The 21439-nt window shown below is 43.4% G+C and overlaps 1 protein-coding gene and 1 long non-coding RNA gene across 3 annotated transcripts in view; one reads left to right on the top strand and one right to left on the bottom strand.

The window, feature by feature from the left end:
- Positions 1 to 21439, top strand: part of ADGRL1 (adhesion G protein-coupled receptor L1) — a 279116-nt gene that overhangs the window by 172340 nt on the left and 85337 nt on the right. For both annotated transcript variants that reach the window (XM_069945803.1, XM_069945814.1), the window contains exon 3: positions 16360 to 16573. In XM_069945803.1, coding sequence (XP_069801904.1) covers positions 16360 to 16573 — 214 coding nt within the window. The remainder of the gene's footprint in view (positions 1 to 16359; positions 16574 to 21439) is intronic.
- The window catches only part of LOC138767929 (uncharacterized), a 141502-nt gene continuing 125869 nt past the window's right edge, over positions 5807 to 21439 (bottom strand). Inside the window, exon 4 of the long non-coding RNA XR_011358884.1 lies at positions 5807 to 6915. This is a non-coding gene — a long non-coding RNA (uncharacterized lncRNA). The remainder of the gene's footprint in view (positions 6916 to 21439) is intronic.

The raw sequence follows: 21439 nt of genomic DNA, 5'->3' as shown, positions 1-21439 counted from the left end.
AGTGAAAACCCGTTCAGCCAATCACAGGGCACAGCGCTGTCCTGTCTCAGTCAGTGATTGGCTGAGCGCAATTCTGGTGGTTGTGGGAGACAACAGAGGCCAGAGAAGGAGGACACCAAGGGAGTGTGGACAGGTAAGTATAAATGAGCAAACTTTCAATCAGCAGCAATTGTTTAGCTGTTTTCCCAGAACTGTATGTCAAAGTTCTGTGAGCCTGCCAAACCAAAGTTGAAAGGAAAAATAAGCAGGATTCTGAAGCAGCTCTTTATGTGAGAGGAGCATAAAGGTGTGTTTACACAGAGATTTATCTGGCAGATTTTTGAAGCCAAAGCCAGAAATGAGTTTGAAAAGTGGAGAAATTTTAGTCTTTCCTATATGACCTGTTTTCTGTTTATAGTCTGTTCCTGGCTTTGGCTTCAAAAATCTGTCAGATAATCTGTCTGAGTAAACGCACCATTACTCTTTTTCTTTTCTAAATCATGACCAAAATCTACACCTGCTGGTGCAGGTGTAGATTTGGTACGCCGGACACAGGTTCTGGCACCCGGATTTACTAAGAGGCTTCTACCTCTTAGTGAATTTGGACAGGGAAAGAGGGTGGGGCCTAATTTAAGACTGGAATACAACAGGAGATAGAGAAGGAAAGTGTCAGGTGAAATAGGCGTATCTTTTGGGTATCTATAAGCCTGATACCCAAATATTCGAGAATGTTGATAAAAAAGGAGGTCGAGGTTGGTTTGGAAGGGAGCCCAGTAAAGATGAAGGCAACTCAAGCATGCTTCAGTCTGCTCGTTTGGCATTTAAATACTGATGGCTGAAGAAGTTGGATGCAGCCCTGGTCTGAAAAAATATGGTTGTAGCCATAGGCCATTGGCTATATCCATATTTTCCCAGACTCCCTAGGGCTGCATCCCACTTCTTTAGCCACTGGTATCCAAATGCCGAACAATCAAACTCGAGCATGCTCCATTTGTGCTCATCTCTAGAGTCCAGTAAGTGAAAGAGACCGCATGCCAAAACCCAATCCAAACAATCAGCTGCTTTTGATGTTGGAAACTACTAGAGATGGGCGAACCGGGTTCGGGTTCGAGTTCGAGTCCATCCGAACCCAAACGATCGGCATTTGATTAGCTGGGGCTGCTGAACTTGGATAAAGCTCTAAGGTTGTCTGGAAAACATGGATACAGCCAATGACTATATCCATGTTTTCCACGTAGCCTTAGGGCTTTATCCAACTTTAGCAGCCACCGCTAATCAAATGCCGAAAGTTCCGGTTCGGATGGACACAACCATGCTTGAGGTTCGCTCATCTCTAGAAACTACCAAAAGCTATTCCTCTCCAACAATTATATAGTACCAATTCAAATCAAATCAACTGGAGAACCAGTTGGTAGACCCCCTTAATTTTTCCTATAAACAGCTCCACTCTTGGCCATAGGTTATGTTGAGTACTGCAACACAACCCATTCAAATGAATCTTTTTGGGAAAAAAGCACATTTTTCTTATCTATTTCAAATTCTTCTACTCCACTTTTCCTTAACTGAGTTTGTCGGGAAGGGGTTGACTGAAAAATATAACCACTTTGGAGTTCTGGAGTTCATGCACAGTGTCATATTGAAGCTCAATTCTATATGGAGGCATAATAGGGCTCCCATGTGCGTGTAGACTTAATCCTCGGTATAACTCATATTTCACATTGTGTATGAATATAATATAAAAAAAAAAAAAATAGTAGCGTGCTGTAATGGACTTCAAATGTGTGGTGCTTTGCTTCTAGGGGAGAATACCTGCATACATACGGCACCCCACAGAGACTCTACAGCTCCGATACTTAGGATTGGTTCGGCCTCCGTGCACTGCCGTAATCTCATTACCAGAGAAGTAGATAAAAGTATTCGCGAACTTACTCCCCTCCATACACGTCGCTTCTAAACTGATGCACCGAAATCTGATAAAAAAAAAAGGACAATAAATACTAAAAAAATAATAAATAATTCCGTATAATAGTAAAATAGGTTGATGGTTGAATAGTAAGATTGTTATACAGTCTCTAAAACAAAGCACTGGCATGTATTTTTAATAAAAAAAAAAAGATAAAAAAATAAATAAAATAAAAAACCCAGCCTAGCTGCGGATACAAAAGACATACATTAGTGTGATCTCACTGAGTGCAGATTTCATTGGCAGCCAGTAAATGAATAACATAATATATCACTGATTATTTATTAATATCTCTGGAAAGTGTTTCACACTGAGGCTCAGCACATGCAAAATTCATGGAACATCAATATGGATTGCTACAATATCACATAACCCTGATTCCTATTGGGCTATGAATATAAATCGTGCTCCGTGGTAACATGATCTTCAGCTCTTTCCCAAATATATTTCCCAACGCTCACGTCTTCAGACCCCGGCCTGGAATCACTAACAAAGGATATGGATTTACAGGGGCAATGTGGCTGAACCTGTGGACAAAAGGATGAACGGTTGGGGGCAATGTGTTAATATTTATTGCAAAATGTTGTAACATGAACACGTTAAAGGGTTTTCTTTTATCACTGTGTGTTATGACATGGTCATCGGGGGAGGAGGTCCGAGTCCCGGGACACTTGTCGGTCGTGAGGATGAAGGATTTGTATGGCTATTTACTGCTGCAACCCTATAATAGTTTTCCCTGCAGTGGGATGGGCTGCCGATTCTGCATATGGATGCTGCTGTGCAGGGGAAAAAATCTACACTTTGTTTTTCTTCTTCTAACCTGTTAGTGTATATTTTTTTTATATACGATATCCTGCAAACAGAAATAAAGTATCTCTGGGGAAATTAAATAGCAACAGAGCAAAAGAGCTGATCTGGGTTGGTCAAGACCTAGCTGATCTGTCATATGGTGATCATCAGGTCCATGGGCACTAATACATATCATTCATAGAGCCCTATGTAGGCACCAGTAAAAAGGATTAGGTGTCCTTTGCCTTGTGTGGATTTACCATCCAGCAGAATTTCTGTGGCATTTTCAATGTTTTGAGTTTGATGCCCAGGATCATGTGCTGTAGATAAAGATGTCAGCGGAAAAAGACCACTTGGTCCATCTAGTCCGCCCTTATATTATTTCCTTCCTTATTATCTTAGGATAGATATATGTTCATCTCAGGCAGGTTTACATTCACTTACTGTAGATTTACCAACCACATCTGTAATATTTTCTCACTTTGCATCCTATCTTTCCACCAACTAACCTCTCACTGTGTCCTCTTGTTCTTAAATTAAAAACACTCCCCTCCTGAACCTTATTTAGCCCATATTTAAAGGTTTCGATCATGTCCCCCCTTTCCCTTCTTTCTCCAGACTATACAGATTCAAATCCTTAAGTCTTACCTGATATGGTTTATGCCTCACACCCTCCACCATTTTGTAGCCGTCTTTGGACCTGTTCTATTTTATCAATATCCTTTTGTAGATGAGGTCTCCAGAACTGGACACAGTATTCCAGATGTGATGTCACTAGAGCGCTATACAGCGGGATCACAATCTCCCTCTTCCTACTAGGTATACCTCTAGCTATACAGCCCAGCATACCATTATACCGATGTAGCCAGGGTTAACTTGATCACAATGACGCATTTAACTCGACACTCTAATTGACTTAGCATAGCTCCCTGACACAATTGTTGAGTTAGGGATCATGTTAACCCTGGCTACATCTGTATATATATATATATACAGCCCAGCATACGATTATATATATATATATATATATATATATATATATATATACAGCCCAGCATACCATTATACACTGTGTATACAGCCCAGCATACTATTACCTTTCCCTACCACCTAGTTGCACTGGTGACTCATTGTGAGGCGTCCGAAATCACTACCCCTAAAGCCTTCTCTTCTGAAGTCTTTATGTAAAAGACAATAGTTTCTCATTAAGCTATCTCTAGTTTTGTGGTTTTACATCAGACTGTAAGCAAACACACTGTTATCTTACCAGCTATTAGGACGGACATTTAATCCTTTTATGACTTGCCAGTACAAACTGTATTGTACAGCCAACAATCATTTTGAATGGCCTGGACTGGAGACAATTCTGATCCTGAGGAGATGTGATATCATGAGAAGATGTGATATCATGAGAAATCTCACCTGTGTAGCTCCAGACTGTTAGTAAATCATATCTCAGTGGGAAGAAAGGTGTAATAAAAACTTGCCCAATTTAGGAACGCTGATATGTCTGACTCATACTGCAGGTGTGAGGATCAACATTTATCCTTTCCCCAGCCATGTGGTTGAGCTTCATCCTCCTGTTTAATTTTCTTTCCATGTCAACCGCATCATCCATCTTCTCCAGTCCCAATGGTATAACAGATATCACGTTATGCCACAGAATTCACTTGTTTGAGATGTAGTTTGATGTTATATTGGAAATTTAGTAGACATGAGCGCAACTGGAACATGCTCAAGTCCGATCATTCGTCATTTGATTACCGGTATATGAAGAAGTGGGATGCCTGGAAAACATGGACGCAGCCATAGGCCATAGTCTCTATTCGTGTTTTCCCAGACTCCCTAGGGCTGCATCCAACGTCTTCAGCCACCGGTATTCAAATGCCGAACGATCGGACTCAAGCATGCTCCAGTTGTGCTCATCTCTGAAATTTAGCTTACTATAATAACGGCAAGGTGGTTTCCATTGCCAATGACAGTTCCAGGCAAACATGGGCAAATGCCAGGGCACAATGTCTGGAGAATTCATGCCAATCATTAAATAAGTTTTATTTTTGTCAGACCGAGGGTGGTGGCTGACCTACTGTGACTATATTTCCGCTTATATACCTAGAGCTGGCCAAGTAACCACAACAGTTAGTTCCCTTCACACTTCATGTTACCCTAATCCTTACCCTGAGAAGAATTTTCTGGGACTCTTATACTGATAGCCTGTCCTTAGGATAGGCCATCAATGTGTAAATTGTCGGGTTTCCAACAATCAGCTGTTCAGTCACAGCGCCATTCATTGTATAGTGGCTGCACTATAGTGAATGGGAGCTGCACAGCACTCTCACTATACAATGAATTGAGCCATCTGCTTCCCATCCTGTTCAATGTCTATATGTTAATGCTGTGGGTCTGCTACATACAGTAGCTGAACAGCAAAACTGCTGGGTGTCGAAACCTTGGCAATCCTGATGATATGTCATCAGTGCAAAAGCCTCAGAAAAAACCTTTAAAGGGGTTGTCCAGTGTTAGGCAATTTTTAATATGCCCCTGTTGGTATACAGAAAACAATAAAGATGTAACCCCCCCCCCCCCCCCCCACACACACACACACACACACACACTTTGTTCAGAAAGTGTCAGCCAGCTCAGCCAATCACTGAGTGAGAATGGAAAGCCCCACAGCCAGTGATTGGCTGAGCGGGCTGACACTCCCTAAAGGGGTTTGTCTCAGCAGCAGAGGCCCATTAGTTTTAATGAGAATTGTGTAATGCTTTATTTACCATGTGGGGGCGCTGTAGAAAAATTGAACTTGCTCCACAGAACCCAGGGGGTCACAGCCAACCAAAAAACTCTTTTACCTCTATCAGATCATCCCCGAAGAGTGTGATTATACAGTATATAGAACAATTACATGAAAATATGAATGAGAAATATAAATAAGATTTTACATGGTGATATTTGAAGAAAAGGCCGAAGTCTCCTTTCAATGGCAACACAATGACGACGGGTCAGATAAGGAGACAAACAAAAATGCATGTAATTAGATGTCCTTTTTATAAGCCGATGGAACATGATAACAGGTTGTACTTTAAGGGAGGCTTTTACTTTTAGAAACATACACATGCTGCTCAAAGTGTCATCTCAAATGGACCATGAAAAAATATAATAGAGTATGCCGCTGCCTATACACTTACAGGCAAAAAAGGTGCATTTCCACATTAAAAAAAAAAACAACATATGAAGCATCAAAACTATGGAAAATTACCCAGTGTAAATGAAATTTTGATTTCCAACTACCAAATAGCTGTTGGAAATAATATCGCTAAAACCCATTTGGCCATAGGTACAACAGTAATTACTGTGACATAGAACCTGACTTGTCTAATCGAAAAAGAAGGCAGATATCCGCGGTAAGAACTGATGGCTAAGGGCATTTGGGGTACACTGGCTATACAGTTTATATATTCATCTATATTGCACCAACATATTCCATAGAGCTGTATATAGATTATCATCACTGTCCGCCCATTACTGGGTTGTTTTTGTTATATTGTGTCAGTTCTTTTCACATACGGTGTAATATTTTTTTTCCCCTCATTTAAATCATATAAAAGAAGAGGGTTTGTTTTTTGTCGGAAGGGTTATATTATTTGATTTAAGGGACATATTTCTTCGCAATTCACTTTTATAATTTTGTCTTGGAGGAGTGCAAACATTTTTTTTAGCTTTTTATAAAACATTTACTGGAGCAGTCTTTGAAATGATGGGGTAGGAAAACGTTAGGTGGAATAAGTGATTAGGAAACCCACGCTGTTACCTGGTGCCTATGGCAATAAAGCTGCTTTGTGCCACTGTTGGCTCTTTACTCAGGACCCACTCTCTGCCTTGTCATTGGGGCAGACTGCACAATGTCAGGGCCTGCAGTCTCTTTTATCAGGTCTCTCAACAGTGCCTCTTCTCACTCTCCCATGGCATACTTACCCTTCTACCCCAGATCTTCTGATCTTCCTTTCTTTTCCATGGGCTCACTCCATCTTTATTACTCCAGCTCCATCCTAAGACCCTATCAGGCACTGCCCATTGTTCCTTCCCTTCTCCTTCTGATTTGGTGGCTGGGGATATGTAAGCGAGACTTAGCAGGTGTGGTAGGTCTTTCTTCTCACTCCTACCCCAGCATCCAGGGCACTTGTCTGCAAGAATTAGAAAAGAAAAACACATATAAGGCTCTCCTAGTGCATGTTCTTTGAGACATAACACTAATAAAGTAAAACCCTCTATAAACAAACTCCCTTTGGCAAATACATTCACCTGAATCGGTTGTGTTTTACAACCCTGTGACGTATATGTGCTTTAAATATTTCCATCTCCAATGCACCTTTTTGGCCTCTTGAAACCTCTCAATATCCCACCAGACAGTGTGAGATGGCAGTCCTTGCATTCAATAAAGACTGGGTTCTCTTTGCTGGCGCTGTTCCAAATAATTCAAGAGAATACTCATAGAGTACAAATAACATTTATTCCTTATATACAATGGTAAAATGCTCTCATTTGGGGCTATGCAGACAATGCTGTTTCCGCAGGCAATTTGTTCCATTTTTTTTGAAACGCAATTCAACCCTATACTGGAAGCTTGTCACATCTGGTGAGCATTATCACATGGAGTTCATACCAATGAAAGGGTTAAAACTTGATACATGGTTGTGCCAAATCTTTATGAGCTAGAGTCCCTATGGAAAGTGGGGATATGGCAGCAAGAGTTCCCCCCACTTCCTCTAGAATTAGGCCCTCATTTCCTAAATGGACAGCCCCATTTATCTTATTCAGGCAGGTTCCTCTTAGCCACCTGTGACTGTTTTTTAAGTTGTATAGCGTGCTCTCGTCTTCAAGCAGCTCTTGAGGCATCTCGAAACTAATCATGAATACCCAATCTTAACATGTCATACAAATCATTTGAGATGGGCTTGGAATTGGATAAACCTTGAGGACTGATGAAGCAATGGATCTCCTACTTTAAAGAACATCCATCAACACGGATAATACTAGACCATTATTAATCAACTCTCTCCATGTGTCAGTACTCGGCATGTCTACAGGTCATACAGCACCTGCTTAATATGAGCACAAAAGAGGACGGTCCCTACCCATTGATTTGAGGACATTTTATTGTATATTGACTTTTGTGTGCTCTGCCTTGATGTCGTAGATGTAAAATCCAATTGTAAATTCATCTGTACATGGTTTATAGAAAAAAAAAACCAACAGGTATTAGATTTGATAAATATCAAATAGCTATGGATTATTTAGACGGATAGATATGCAGTTGTGCACAGTGTACAGTGAGAACAAATGGCTGGGCCTTTCGCGGTTATGATTGACAGAGAGCATCCATGCTTTGCGGGCTGGTCCGGTTTCCTAGGGGAACGCCCAGTAGTGGCAAAGGAGGTAGCCCCCCCCCCCCCCAGGCACAGGATGTTAAGTGAGGTGCCCTGACAATAATGTGACACATGTAGGTAACAGTTCCACTAGTCAGTCTCTTTACTTGAGCAAAGGAGCACCCTTGGGGATATCCACAACTGAGGAATGGGGGTCCCCATGTTCTTTACTCTAGCCTCTTTACGTGCATCTCTAGCCCCCAAAAAAGTCGCTATTCACTGATTGGCTCCCAGCGGTCTCCTGATACAAAGGCACTCGCAGATAATAATGTTCAGGACCTGAATAATGATGGTGGCTCATTATCCACAAGAATACCAGGCCCAGCCTGAAGCCCTTGGGGGGCCTTACGCAACAATGTGTTGCTTTTAGACCATATCTTCAGTGTCTTTCTCTCTCATATCTCACTCCCTGTTTTTCTTTTTCTCATTTTCTTTCCCAAGTGCTTGGATGATACAATCAATTTCAGGATTTAAGGCCTGACCCTGTGAAAGGAATGGATACTGGGCCCTTCTCTCTCCTCTTCACTCTAAGGGCCCGTTCACACTTAGCAAAGTTAGCAGAATTTTAATCGGAGCCCATGTCGTGGCTTGAAATTCCGCCTGACCCGTTGTTTCAATGGGATTTCTCATGCGCCTCCGCTTAAAGAATTGACATATCAATTATTTCAGAGGAGAGTGGAGGCATGCGAGAGATCCTATTGAATCAATGGGGCAGGGAGAATTTCAAGCGGCATCCGCCGATTTAACGTTCCCCACTTTCACTCAGTGTGAACGGGGCCCTAAGCTAGGCTAACTTCCTTTCACAGGTTGAAATGAGGCTGAGCAGGTGGAGGCTCCTCCCACTGGGGGAAGTAAGGCTGAGCATGTGGAGGCTCCTCCCACTGGGAGAAGTGAGGCTGAGCATGTGGAGGATCCTCCCACTGTGGGAAGGGAGGCTGAGCATGTGGAGGCTCCTCCCACCTTCCTTAAGGTTACTCTAGGGGGGTAATACAACCAAATGGACCCCTTTGCTCAGAGCCTTTCCAATAGTCACAGAAAAACCAAACTCCAAGCCCCAAAATAAACATAGTGGGACACCACAAGGCACTGCTCACATCCCATTTTGAGTCCGACCATTTGGCATTTGCTTACCGGTGGCTGAATAAGTTAGATGCCATCCTAGGGAGCCCAGGAAACATGGACACAGCCTATGGCTCTCTACTCTGTTTGTTTCATTATTTTCAGCCTCTCTGTTGTGCCTCAAAACAAGCATCACTGCACAAAGGTCAAACTATTGCAACCAATACCCACTAATATAATTACAAATGGTCTATTTTCTCTGCTGGGTCTCAAACTCATGACCTGCTATACTGCTGTAGGCTGAAACCCTAACAGTGACCATGGGCTGCAATGTTGTTTATGAGTAGATTTTCCTCTGCCTCCAAATCTCAACAGTATCTTTCCTAACAGGCATGATGTACTGATGTTATATAATTTTATATAAGAGATATGACTGCCAGTATAATATTGGTAAAAAAAAAAAAAGTCATTTTTTCAGTAAAAAAAGAAAAAGCATAAAAACAGTAACAATAAAAACGATTTTGTGATACACTTTTAAATATAATAAATAAATAAATGAATTAAACCAGTAAATAACAATCGCGTGTTGTTCCTTTAATCCATGATATAAATGAATAGAATATGTGTATGACAAAGCACAATATGCAGCAAAACATTGCTAAAATAACCTGAAAATAACAAATTATGGATTTAAATGTGGAGGGGGGGGGGTGCAAACAAAAAAAAAAATCATAAAATTATATTATATATGATATAATGTAGTAATTTATTAGTATAATGGATAAAAGAGGGAGAGGCGTAAAGGGACCCACTGTGAATCTTTCACCCAGGAATAAAACAAACACATAGATATGAGCTGGGCCGTTATAACACATGAGTGGCCCCCCCCCCTCCCCTCCTGCACATTGTTCATTATAGCTCTCTGTCTCTCGCTATATATCATCTCTTCATAGATGCAGTCTGAACAGTCAGTCTTAGTCACCTCTCTGTAACCCTCCTCCTGACCAGCTCTCTTTAGCTCCTGGCTGGCGTCCTTCTTGTCAGTCCGAATCAGAGCGCTGCACAGGATCCTTCTCCCCCCTTCTTTTCGGGCAGGGGAGGGGGTGGGGGTGGGGGGGATCATTGTTAAACAACAACTAGAAAAGGGAGAAAACGATCACCAATGCATTTGATCCCTGCTCTGCACTGCTGCCTTGTTGGGCGCTGGCGTTGGTACAGAGAAAACACTTTAAATATAAATATTATCCTGGTTATGTCTCCGCTGGGCAACTTGACAAACCTCTGCTCCACCAGAGTTTTTAACTGTATCTGAATGCGACCCCAGTTGAAAATGGCGCTGCCTCTGGTGCGGGAGCACAGTCCACCCTGTGGGTAAAGCGGCCGAGAAGATTCGATAAATAGACAATATATTTAAAGTGTCACTGTCATTTAAATTTTTTTAATACAGGCGATTTTCAGAAACTTTGTAATTGGGTTTTTTAGCTGAAAAATGCATTTTTTTTATATCATGAAAAAGCAGTTTGAGGCTCTCCCCCGTCTTTATGGTTCTCTTATGGAGAGGGGAGGGGTGGAGGGAGATGAGGCACCAAAACAGGACAACAAAGAGTTAATTTACAGCTACATCACTGGGCTATCTCCTCTGAAGTCAGCACTGACCTCTCTGACCTCTGAATACCGGCTTTCACACAGCTCTCACTGTGTAATCCTTTGTTCTCTGCTGTTGACTAATCTCCCTCCTCCCCTCTCCATAGATTACACAGGGCTCGACTGATATAAAAGAATCGATATTTCCTGATAATGAGCAGTGGATGAGAGAGAGGGGGGGGGACCTAGGGAAAGTCTTTTTGAATGCAGATAATGGCATATTTGCCTAATAAACCCAATTACAAAGTTGCTTAAAATCGCCTGTACCTATATATTAGGTAGAGACAAAGACGTAGATATAAGCAGAACCACTTTAACACAGCGGTGGGCCTAGTGCAAAGACTTCTTGAGTGAGCTCCTCCTGTCACAGAGATGAGCAAATCTCTAGCACACTCAGGTTCATCCAGCCCCAAACACTCTACAATTGATTACCCATGGCTAAAGAAGTTTGATGCAGCCCTAAGGAGACCTGGAAAACATGGATACATGTATATCTACATGGCCTACAGATGTATCCATGATTTCCAGGCAGCCTTAGGGCTGCATCCAACTTCTTCAGCCACCGATAATCAAATGCAAATGCGTGCTTGAGATTCCCTCATCTCTATTTATAGCTTCAGACTCTGTCTCTCTATACATCATCTCTTTATAGATGCAATCTGGACAGTCCGTCACCTCTCTGTAACCCTCCTCCTGACTAATGGTAATTTTTGACTTGTTGACATACATCTGCTCCATCATAGTCTTCAACTGTATCCATGCAGAGAGAATGCAAACACCACAAATGGTGCTGCCTCCAATGCAGGAGGACAGTGTGACCGGTAGGTTAAGCGACCTTGGAAATAAGATAGATGGATAGGTTGGAGATGGATATATTTAAGATATATATTAGCTAGAGAAATAAACATAAATGTGAGCAGAGCCATTTTAACACAAGAGTGTCATTATAGTTTCAGACTCCGTCTCTCTATATATCATCTCTTTAAAGATGCAGTCTGCATAGTCAGTCACCTCTATGTAACCCTTCTCCTAATGGTAATTGTAAGATAGTTGACTTGACTCTGCTCCACCATAGTCAATAAGGTTTCTGCTGTTCTATCTAAGGGTAGCATAAACTAGTGACAGAGAAGCTGAACAGAATGATGTATCACTTACTTTGTTCTGTGCAGCTGATTTGGAGATATCCTCCTGAATATAAAGGACAATAACTAGTCTTCTTCATTATACTAGCTCTAGATATTCATGAGCACCAGCATGCTCTGCCCACTGGCCGTGATTGGCAGGTGTCTAACCATGCTGTGGATAGGCAGACAGCTGTCAATCAGCAGCTGGAGGAGGAGGGAGGGGCGTGGCACAAAGCCTATTCTCCTGCATATTAGGAGAACGGCTGAAGAGTATGATACAAGTGATACATCCATCTGTTCACTAGTTTATGGTGCCCTCATGGAAGGCAGCATTCCCTTTAACTGTATCCCTGCAAAGAGAATTCAAACACAGTTGAAAAGGGTGCTGCTTCCTATGCAGGAGCACAATCTACCCTGTAGGTAAAGTTACCCTGAATATGAAACAGATAGGATATAGATGCAAAAGCTATAAACACAGCAGATATTATATGGATAAAGGAGATAGATACTAAATACATTGACATGAGAAAAACAAATATAGGACAGTAAGGAGCTCATGCAGTCTTGTCCAGGCCGAAGTCTGGGTAATGTACCCACTTATGTCATGAGTGAGTGACTGGTTACATTACATGGGGACATCTGTACATGGTAAAGTACCAACACTTGTGTTATTGAAGGGTGGAGATGAGGAGCAGACACTGAACACTCTCCACTCCACACTAGGACATCCTGTTCTGTGCCCCACGCAGCATAAGTACTGATAACCAGCCTGGTCTACTGAGCATTAAGATGTAAACACTCTTCATGGCCGATGTCATGCTGGCTGGATACTACCTGAGGCACTGGGAACGACTATAGCCTGCATTATTAATGACCCACACGCTAATAACTCTGTCCTACTGCCGGGATCTACCACTAGAAATGACTGCTTTTTAAATAGCAATAATACATCAAAATGACTGTAAAATTCTAATCAGCCAACACCTAATAGTCCAGAACCTCACCATTATAGATGTCTGCGATCCGGAGGTCCTTCTTATTTTTAGATCCTTGTACATGTCTATTTGGCATGTTTGACAGTATAAAAAAATCTGTTAGTTTAGCATTATGTTATTTTGTGCTTTCACAGACAGAAGGCTGGTTGTCTCTATGTTAGGTGTTGGTTTTTTACATATAGTTTTTGCACTAGGCATTAGGGTACAGCCACATATATATTAGGACAGACAATTTAAAGGAGTTATCCAGGATTAGAAAAAAAAACAAACACCTAATTTCTTTAAAAAAAAAAAAACAGCGCCACCACTGTCCTCAGTTTGTGTGTGGTATTACAATTCAGCTCCATTCACTTCAGTGAAACCGAGCTGCAAAAGCCCACACCCTAAATGAAAACGAATGTGGGGCTGTTTCTAGAAGAAGAAGGTGGCCATGTTTCTCTAAGCCTGGATAACCCCTTTAAAGGGGTTCTCCTGGAAGCAAAAAAGGTGGTCAGTGCTCCACCTCTGTCCTTGGCACATGTTTACCTCCCAAGATGAGACGGGGCAGGTACCATATTGGAATCATCGTATGCGGGCGCAACTACGGCCACACACAATGGGGGACATTTATGAAGCATACGCCTGATTCGTACGCTAGGGAGAAGGTGCAGATTCTCCCCTTTTCCCTGGCGTACGCCTTCTGTACGCCCCACTCGTCCGATGGGCGGGCTGGCGGAGCTTGCGGGGGCATGATAAGGCAGGGAGGAGGCGTGGCCTCCTCCCGTGCCTCATTTATCATGATTTACGCCGGCTCACAGGTGTAAATCATGGTCAAAATCTATACCTGCCCAGAAGCAGGTGTAGATTTTGTATGCCAGGCGCAGGTTCGGGCGCCCAGCCGGCCAGATTCACTAAGAGGCATGCGCCTCTTAGTGAATCCTGCCGAGGAAAAGAGGGTGGGGCCTAATATGAGACCGGTCTTCATAAATCCCCCCTCATGTCCATATTGCATATGAGGGTGAGGCATCATGTGGCTATTTGATGTTGTGTGTTAAAACAATGATCTTCCCAAGGAAGATTAGATGCTGAAAGCGGAGTCAATAAGGGAGACAACACGTGAACACTGGCCGATTGTCATATTGAATGTATTAGTACTACATATTTATATTTATTTATCATAATCCTGGAGTTACAGGCTGTAATAAAGGGGAACTATCAGCAGGTTAGAGGAATCTAATTTGCTGCTATGTCCCTATTGCACAGGAGACGTATGTCTTTTACCCTCCTCCTTGATGCCGTTCCTGTGCATTAAGTTTCTAATGATAATGAATGGAGCAAGCCAATAGGGGGCGGGTTGGATCAGTGCTATGGGGGGTGGGCAGTGCTCCTAATAGGTGCCCCAGTGCTCCTAGTGGTCTTACCGGACCATGGATCAAATGACTAACTGCACCGGACTGGCACCGAGGAGGAAGGTAAGAGACATACTTTCCTCCTCTGCATCTCCTGTGCAATAGGGACATATCATCAGGTTAGATTTGTCTGATCGTTCCCCTTTAAAGGGAACCTGTCACCAAGAAAATGCTATCTAATCTATTGATGTGATGTTACAGAGGAGGAAGAACTGAGCAGATTGATATATATCATTATGGGAAAAGATTCTGTATAACTTGTTGATTAAAATCCCTGATCATTCTGTGATAAGGAGTCCAGTGGGCGGTGTCACTCAATGGACTGGACTCCTAAGCATGGAAATATCAGAGATTTCAATCTATAAATTACAAGTTATACTAAATCTTTTCCCATAAAGATATATATCAGTCCGCTCAGCTCCTTCTTCTCTATAACATGATGCCGATAGCTTAGGTAGCATTTTCATGGGCATGGGTTCCCTTTAAAGTCCAGCTCTGAAGTTTGCATTCACAATCCTGCCTACTTCAGAGCTGAAATTTCCAAGCATTCCTTGCTGACTTGCACAGAACGTGTGTCCTCTTAACAGATTTACAGTAATCTGATAAAAGAAAAAACTTACTGTTCCATTTAAACCGGGGCCCTGTTAAACTGTTAGTGATGCGTGTATGTGCAGGTTTGCCAGCAGAACCTTGAATGAAGCTCTGAACTATAATACAAGCTCTAATCCAGGATTAGTACAAAATCACCACATTTAAAGCGTACCTCCAGTGATCTCCTTAAAAACCTCTTATACTTGATATGCAACAAGTTTCCAATTTAGAATTAAAAATCGTCTGCTAAATGCGGTGCGGTCTCTACATTCTCTTGGAAGGTGAAGACTCCATTAATTTCAATATGGGGCAAAGTAGAAGGCGACTTAGATTAATGCAGTCTTTCTTACAGAAAAAGAAGAAAAAAGGGTATGATAGTTAAGATTGCTTGAATATGTTACCAAAATGTGTCTGCAATGGGAAACTAAGGTCCTGTGATTACAGCAGCCTCAGCAATGGATGAAGTAGTGTGACGGTGTAACAGATGGAGGGGGAGAGGCATGTGTACTTGTTCAGTGACTGGGCTGCCTGTTGCTCCACTTTATCTCTTATATGTCAGATCATTTCCTATTAGTCAATTACAGTAGGAAGCCGTGCCGGACTGGCCTATCGGAGGACCGGAGGATACTCCGGCGGGCCCTCGGCCAGAACATACAGACACATGAACACTGGGAAGAGTGAAAGCTGGGGCCCCTGCTCCTGGGACGTCTGCAGCACACTTGGCTGAACGTTGAAGGAAATGGCTGCATGAGAGTCTAAATGCTCCATAAAGTTTATTTGTTACTAGATAGATGCTTTACGGTTACTTAAAGGGAATGTATCACCTAGATGTGTTTATCCTTATTAGGCCTGATACTGGAATGTGGTCCTTTTTATAATCTGTTTTTGTCTTCTGATTGTAATTTTTGTTTTAAGTTTTTCAGTATATTATGGGGGCAGCCATCTTGCTAGAGCTGTTTTTAATAGCATATAGTGTGACAAAGCCTCATAAACATAGAGACAATGAACCTCTCCAGACCCTATTCTTTCTACAGGACGCCCTTGTGATCTTTGTGACTTGTGCAAAGGTCATTCCAAAAGGAGGGGTAGGCAGGAATGCTATTATTTTTGTACAGCTCACTTTCCAGCAGCCTCCTCCTTATCATCACAGAGAGAACAGGAAGTCTCAGCTTAGTTTTATCATAGTGACCAAATTGAAACAAGATTTTTTAGGGTTATTTGATATTTATTTTTAACAATTTGTTTAACATAAAAACTTGATATAAACAATAGGTCATTTTCTGAAGACACTTTCCGTTTAACCTGTATATATGGACTAAAATGTAAAATGTTCTATATTATCATCAGCCAAGTTATATTATTATCCATCCAGTTACTAACAGGCTTTCACTTCCTCACCAGGCTTGAGTCGAGCGGCTCTTCCTTTTGGACTGATGCGTCGTGAGCTGGCATGTGAAGGATATCCCATTGAGCTACGGTGCCCAGGCAGTGATGTCATCATGGTGGAAAACGCAAACTACGGCCGGACAGACGACAAGATCTGCGACGCTGACCCCTTCCAGATGGAGAACGTGCAGTGTTACCTGCCAGACGCGTTTAAGATTATGTCACAGAGGTGGGTGTTGCAAGATCATCTTCTATATGCTCCTACATTAAAGTGGTTAGCACAGCTACTTTCTTTCAAAAACAGCACCACCCCTGTCTCCAGGTTGTGTGTAGTATTACAATGCAGCTCCATTCACTTCAATGGAACTGAGCTCCCAAACTAAGGACAGGAGAGGCGATGTTTCTGGAAGAAAGCAGCCATTTTTTCCTAGGCTTGGACAACCCCTTTGAGAACGGCTAAACGCAACCCTTTACATACCAGGGGTACATGTGGTCACATCGTGTTTCTACAGGGCACAGAAGTAGCTGTCAAGTTCTAGTCCATTATAACACATATTCGTGGTACTGTTGTTTTATCCTGTTTATAATACAGAGTTTCTCTGAAAATAAGACAGGGTCTTATATTATTATTTTTTTCCAGATAAAAGTGCTAGGGCTTATTTTCGGGGTAGATCTTTCAGATAAATTTTGTATGCTCTATACAGTAGTTAGCCGCCATACTGTATATCCCACTGTTGTTAAGTTCCAATACTCTTGTTCCCCTGTAGTTAGGCCTCCATACTGTATACCTCCCTCTCTGTGGTTCTTCCCCCATACTGTATACATCCCCGTCTGCAGGTAGTCCCCATACTGTATACATCCCCGTCTGCAGGTAGTCCCATACTGTATACCTCCCCGTCTGCAGGTAGTCCCCATACTGTATACCTCTCTCCCCCTCTGCAGGTAGTCCCCATACTGTATACCTCCCTCCCCCTCTGCAGGTAGTCCCCATACTGTATACCTCCCTCCCCCTCTGCAGGTAGTCCCCATACTGTATACCTCCCTCCCCCCTCTGCAGGTAGTCCCCATACTGTATACCTCCCTCCCCCTCTGCAGGTAGTCCCCATACTGTATACCTCCCCCCTCTGCAGGTAGTCCCCATACTGTATACCTCCCTCCCCCTCTGCAGGTAGTCCCCATACTGTATACCTCCCTCCCCCTCTGCAGGTAGTCCCCATACTGTATACCTCCCTCCCCCTCTGCAGGTAGTCCCCATACTGTATACCTTCCTCCCCCTCTGCAGGTAGTCCCCATACTGTATACCTCCCTCCCCCTCTGCAGGTAGTCCCCATACTGTATACCTCCCCCCCCCCTCTGCAGGTAGTCCCCATACTGTATACCTCCCTCCCCCTCTGCAGGTAGTCCCCATACTGTATACCTCCCTCCCCCTCTGCAGGTAGTCCCCATACTGTATACCTCCCTCCCCCTCTGCAGGTAGTCCCCATACTGTATACCTCCCCCCTCTGCAGGTAGTCCCCATACTGTATACCTCCCCCCTCTGCAGGTAGTCCCCATACTGTATACCTCCCTCCCCCTCTGCAGGTAGTCCCCATACTCTATACATCCCCGTCAGCAGGTAGCCCCCATACTGTATACACCCCCCTCTGCAGGTAGTCCCCATACTGTATACATCCCCGTCAGCAGGTAGTCCCCATACTGTATACCTCCCTCCCCCTCTGCAGGTAGTCCCCATACTGTATACATCCCCGTCAGCAGGTAGTCCCCATACTGTATACCTCCCTCCCCCTCTGCAGGTAGTCCCCATACTGTATACATCCCCGTCAGCAGGTAGTCCCCATACTGTATACCTCCCTCCCCCTCTGCAGGTAGTCCCCATACTGTATATCTCCCTCCCCTCTCTGTAATCGTTCCCCCAGACTGTATACCTCCCTCCCCCTCTGTAGTTGTTCCCCCATACTGTATACATCCCCGTCTGCAGGTAGTCCCCATACTGTATACCTCCCTTCCCCTTTGCAGGTAGTCTCCATACTGTATACATCCCCGTCTGCAGGTAGTCCCCATACTGTATACCTCCCTCCCCCTCTGCAGGTAGTCCCCATACTGTATACCTCCCTCCCCCTCTGCAGGTAGTCCCCATACTGTATACATCCCCGTCAGCAGGTAGTCCCCATACTGTATACCTCCCTCCCCCTCTGCAGGTAGTCCCCATACTGTATACCTCCCTCCCCCTCTGCAGGTAGTCCCCATACTGTATACATCCCCGTCAGCAGGTAGTCCCCATACTGTATACATCCCCGTCTGCAGGTAGTCCCCATACTGTATACCTCCCTCCCCCTCTGCAGGTAGTCCCCATACTGTATACCTCCCTTCCCCTCTGCAGGTAGTCCCCATACTGTATACCTCCCTCCCCCTCTGCAGGTAGTCCCCATACTGTATACCACCCTTCCCCTCTGCAAGTAGTCCCCATACTGTATACATCCCCTCTATCTGCAGGTAGTCCCTATACTGTATACCTCCCTCCCCCTCTGCAGGTAGTCCCCATACTGTATACCTCCCTTCCCCTCTGCAGGTAGTCCCCATACTGTATACCTCCCTTCCCCTCTGCAGGTAGTCCCTATACTGTATACCCCCCTCTCCCCTCTGTAGTTGTTCCCCCTACTGTATACATCCCCTCTATCTGCAGGTAGTCCCTATATGTTATACCTCCCCCCTCCCCCATAATAAGTGTTCCCTATTGTGCATCTTCTTACCCCCCTGCCTCCCCTACAACTTGTGTAGAGCTGGTGGGGGCGGAGCATAACAAGTCTGGCCCTGATTGGCTGATGCTCAGCACCCAGTGTCAGGGATCTGGTCAGCTGACTATAGCTATATCTACACTAGGGCTTATATATAGACTAGGGATTATATTTCAAGTCTACTCCAAAAAAAACCCTGCAGAATGAAACAAGGTCTTATTTTCTGTATTACAGTTGTCTTTTTCTGACTATTAGAAATATAAGGTTATTAGTGTAAGTTAGTAGAAACCACTGGATATGAGGAAATCATGCGCTTCCTAGAGAAATAGCCATTACAACAAGCGTGCTTCCATTATGTAATAGCAGTCTGCCATTTGCCACCTTGAAGGGCGCTGTTTGGTGTGAACAATACCATGGCTGATGTATAATTTACATAGGCGGATAATTCCTTGCAAATAGCTTGTGTGCGCAGTTACTTGAAAATTGCTTGGAATTCCTACAATAAGCGTGTAACCCGATCCGATCTGCAGCCCCATATCAGTGTCTGGCTGCTGACTGTTGCTCCTTTATAGCGAGCTTAGAGACCCACTCAGCACAGGGGGGTGTAGCAAGGAGCGGTATCCTGTACAATATAAATCAGCGGTAAATAACAGCTCAGGAGTCGTCCTCTTGGGTCATGGTGGAATAAATTCTAGGGAGACGGGTGACAACCAATATGGGCAACATAACAGCTCCCATAGAGGTTGTCATCCAGCTTCCTAAAGCCCACATTGAGAAATCTGCCTAGTAATGCACCCGTCTGGGAATATAAAAAAAATTACAGCATTATACTTTCAATAATCTTCGAGGAGGAGTCTGTAAGTGCGGTCTGTCAAGCGGCGACTTTGGTGACTACCAGGCCTGAGTAGCCTCAATGTCTGTCCAGCTGCGGAGAGTGGAGGTGCATGAGCCCTTCCATAGGCGCACTGTTTCACACTGAGGCAGGCGGGAGCTTTCCGCCACGGAATTCCGCTAATCTTGCTCAGCGTGAACAAACCCTTGGGGGTCTACCAGTGTCTGCAGCTCCATTACCCACCTCACCCCACACAGACACAACTTCTCACTCTCTCCACCCCGCCCATTCCCTCTGGCTATGATAGATCACTTTGGATACCTGTCTCCTGCCCATTCTTCCCATGCATTCACCATACCAGAGAGCTCTGACTGCAGCTTATCTCTCCCAGAACAAGGGAGTTAGACAGTCATTTTCCATCACATCCCAGACGTATCACCACCGACATCATCTGTCTGTGGATGGTTGGGAGGGCCCCACCCACCTTATACAGGTGTCCGAGTATGAGTGAAGAAGACATAAGGTGTATGGGGATCTTAAAATGTCATTGTTGTTATAACTTTCAAAATCTAAATCAAGAGTAGATGTGAAATAAGGCAAGTTTGCAATATACATTCATTATTTATTTGTTGTTATCATGCTGTAAAACAATGGTAGACTTACCAGAAATCCAGGTCCAGTCCCTGAATGCAGATTTTCTGACTTGTCCTGGTTGAAAATAACAGACTAAACACAAGAATTCCGGCCAGTACAGAGAGTCACGGCTTAATGTGTCCATCAGTCACATGACTGTCTTCTCTCTGTGAGCGCTCAGATGACCTGGGAAACACAGGACTTCCTGTTTTCTGACTGTTTCCTGTTTTTTGAGAAAAAAAAAAAAAAGTCAAAAAACAGGAAGTGCCGTGTTCTCCATAACTAAAAAAAAAAATGAATGTAGATTGCAAACTTGCTTTATATCACATCTACTGATGATTTAGATTTTGAAAGTTATAACGACAGAGACACTTTAAAGTGAACGTAGCTGTCATTTAACATTTTTTATTTTTTTTCAGAAATCAATAGTACAAGCGATTTTAACAAACTCTTTAATGGGTTTGATTGGACAAAAAAGCCTCTTCCTTTACTGGAGGTAGTGTTTTGCAGTTCTGCCTTTTCTCCTCTCAGTGCTCACTCATCCCCCTCCTCTCTCCATAGAGCATAGTGGACACAGAACTCCTGCTTCTTCTGAAGTGAGGGGGAAGGTAGCAAAACAGCTTTTTGAGTGCAGAAGGAAACTCTTTTGCTTAATAAAACTTATTACAGAGTTTCTTAATATCGCTTGTACTATTGATAGTTATTGATTTCTGAAAAGTCATATTTAAATGGAAGTAACACTTCTGTATTCCTGTAGGATCATCACTGATGAACTGAAAAAGAAAAAGCTCATCACACCGTGTTACCTACAATAATATTCTTTGCAGAACATTACAATAAGCACATAAAATGGAGTCACCCTAACAAAAATGAGATGATATTAGGTTGCACTTGG

Source organism: Dendropsophus ebraccatus, chromosome 1 (assembly GCF_027789765.1).
Source record: "Dendropsophus ebraccatus isolate aDenEbr1 chromosome 1, aDenEbr1.pat, whole genome shotgun sequence".
Lineage (NCBI taxonomy): Eukaryota > Metazoa > Chordata > Amphibia > Anura > Hylidae > Dendropsophus > Dendropsophus ebraccatus.
The sequence above is the reverse complement of the archived record's forward strand: the minus strand, read 5'-3'. Positions and strand labels throughout refer to the sequence as shown.